The following is a 2,635-nucleotide window of genomic DNA, read 5'->3' as shown; positions in this document are numbered from 1 at the left end:
AAATGGTACTGCAAAAACGCGATGGGTCTGCGGGGGGCAGGGGAAAGAACAAAACCATGCAGGTGCGTGTGTGTGCGTGGGTGTGCGGGGACCCTGGCGGCGGGGAGCACCCCGGGTTTACAGCTGGCTTCCAGCTCGTTTCCTTTCTCATTTCTTTTCCTTTTTTAATTTTTTTTGTTTGTTTGTTTGTTTGTTTTTTAAGAGGAGAGGACACAGAGGAGCGAGCGGTGCCACGGTCCCCAAGCCGGGAGGGGCTGTGACAAAGACCCACCGGGCTCTCGCTGCTGCTGCCCCAACTCCGGGCACCCCCAAACTTCTCCCTTGGCCTTTTCGTTTTGTCTTTTTCCTTTTTCTCCATCTTTTTTTTTTTTCTTTTTTTTTCCTCCAGTTTTATCTACAAAAGCAGTCTGTACCAGTCAGAACAGAGGGGCCACTTTACCCAGGGGTGAGGAGCAGGCACCAAACTGTTCACTTTGCTTTGGGCGCGTTTCCCTTTATCTTAAAGTTTATTTTTCCTTTTTTTTTTTGTTTTGTTTTTTTTTTCCCATTTTTTAACCCGAAAAAAAAAAAAAAAAAAAAGAAGCCGACAAAACCCCAAGCCCTGTTTGGGAAGGGCCGGGGGGGCTGTAGGGAGGGCAGCATCCCCTCCCCCCAGCACCGCTGCCTCCCCAGCCCCTTCCTCAGTAGGTGGCAGAAAATTTCATCCTTTTCTGCTTCTGTCTCTGATTGCAAAACCAGACCCGCACCACGTTCTTCTTCAAGTCTAACTTCTCAGCGATGGCGGCGATTTTCTCGGAGGAGGGCCGGGGCTGGACGGCGAAATAGGCCTCGAGCGAGCGCTTCTCGGGGGCGGCGATGGACGTGCGCTTGCGCTTCTTGTCCCCCCCCGTGTAGATCTCGGGTTTGGTCATTTTCTCCCTCTGCGCCCTCTCCGCCTCCTCCAGCCACGCTTCCAGGATGGGTTTGAGGGCCACCATGTTGTTGTGGGACAAGGTGAGCGACTCGAACCTGCAGATAGTGCTTTGGCTAAGGCAGCCCACCCCCGGGATCTTCAGGTTGGCCAGCGCGGAGCCCACGTCCGCCTGGGTGACCCCCAGCTTGATCCTGCGCTGCTTGAAGCGCTCGGCGAAGGACTCGAGCTCTCGTGGGTCCGTCTCGGTCTCGGGGCCCGAGATGACGGCGTGGGACGCGAGGCCATGGGGGTGGGACATGTTCATGGGCTGCGAGTGGTGGGCCATGTGGTTGATGGCCGACATGTGGGAGTGCGGGTGTGAAGGTGTGGAGCCCACCTCGGGGCCCGGCACCCCTCCGAGCGGCAGGGCGGAGTTGAGGTGGTCCAGCAGCTCCCCGTCCAGGCCCTGCGAGGGCTGGTGGTGGTGGTGGTGGGGGTGGTGCGTGGTCAGCACGGACGGGTGGTGCAGGTGGACGGAGGACGAGGTAGGAGTGCAGGACACGCTGCTCATGGTGTGGTAGGTGGCGTCCGGCTTGAAGGGATGGGTTTTCTGCGATACGATATCCACAGCGGCCAGAGCCTCGGCCCCTCGCAGCAGCGTCTCGTCAAAGCCCGCAAAGATGTTCCCCTGGATCTGCACGGAGGGGCGGGGTGGGGGGAGAAAATCGGGGGCGAAAACAAACCGAGAGAGCGGGAGACGATTAAAGGGGAGCGGCGTGACGGAGATCCCGCTCTGCCCCACCGGCGCCGCCGGGGACAGGTAACGCGAACCGAGCGCCAGCCCAGCCCCCCAAATAAAAGCAGCGGGGTGTTACAACCGAGCGCTCTCCCCCCAAATCGGGCACTCGCTCTGCCCTCCGGGGCGGCCTCCCCAAAAGGGAGGCAGCGACAGAGGCCGGAGCCGTCGGGGGTCCCGCAGCCCCGCGCTCATCCAGCGCTCGCACGGAGCGGGGCGAAGCTCCCGAGCGGGACCGACCCCCGCGCTCCCCGGCCGCCCCAGAGCCCCCTCCCCCGGGAACAGCCCCCGCCCGCCGGGCCCGCCGCCCCGGAGGACTGACCCCCCCAAACCCAAGCGAAACCCACATCCAAAAGGGAAACCAAAGTTGGAGAGGGTCGGCGGGCACGAAACCTCCCGAAAGCCGTGTCGGGGCTTACCTGGGGGGCGGGCAGGCAGGCTCTGCGGATGGCTTCGGAGCTGGTGTGCAGGTGCGGGTACTTGGGCTCGTGCAGGATGGGGTGCATGCTGAACGCCTGCTTGCTGTTCATGGACATCATGGTGGGAGCGGAGCGGAGCGGGGCCGGCCGGGGCACGGCAGGGCAGGGCGCTCCGGGCACCCGGCTCGGGGGCGCGGTATTGTCTGGCTCCGCCGCCCGGCATCAATGGCATTATAGCCCGGCCCCCCCGCCCCCCGCCCACCGGGAGGGGCCGGGGAGGTCCCTCCCACCGCCCGCCCCCGGGCACTGAGCTCACCCCCCCTCAAACCGGGGCTCAGCCCCCCTCTGCCCGTGGTACTCCCTTCCCAAATCGGGCCTCCCCCTGCTCCGGTTGTAACCCCCCAAAAACCAGAGCTCCCCACCTGTCGGCGAGCCCCCCCAAAACTGGGGCTAAACCCCTCATCTCCGCCCCTCCCCGGCTCTGCTATTCCGCAGGTGCGCCCCTCTCCCTGTCACCCCTCGTCGCGT

The 2,635-nt window shown here is 63.1% G+C and overlaps 1 protein-coding gene across 1 annotated transcript; it reads right to left on the bottom strand.

Moving 5' to 3' along the window:
- Positions 1–560: 560 nt before the first annotated feature.
- On the bottom strand, positions 561–2,306 carry LOC115495196 (brain-specific homeobox/POU domain protein 3). The gene is made up of 2 exons (XM_030272336.3): positions 2,108–2,306; positions 561–1,586 (listed from the first exon to the last, which is right to left on the bottom strand). Exons 1-2 carry the CDS (start codon positions 2,225–2,227, stop codon positions 681–683), a joined length of 1,026 nt encoding a protein of 341 aa, XP_030128196.1. The 5' UTR covers positions 2,228–2,306; the 3' UTR covers positions 561–680.
- Between the last annotated feature and the right edge of the window lie 329 nt (positions 2,307–2,635).

Source organism: Taeniopygia guttata, chromosome 4A, assembly GCF_048771995.1.
Source record: "Taeniopygia guttata chromosome 4A, bTaeGut7.mat, whole genome shotgun sequence".
NCBI classification, from domain to species: domain Eukaryota; kingdom Metazoa; phylum Chordata; class Aves; order Passeriformes; family Estrildidae; genus Taeniopygia; species Taeniopygia guttata.
The sequence above is the reverse complement of the archived record's forward strand: the minus strand, read 5'-3'. Positions and strand labels throughout refer to the sequence as shown.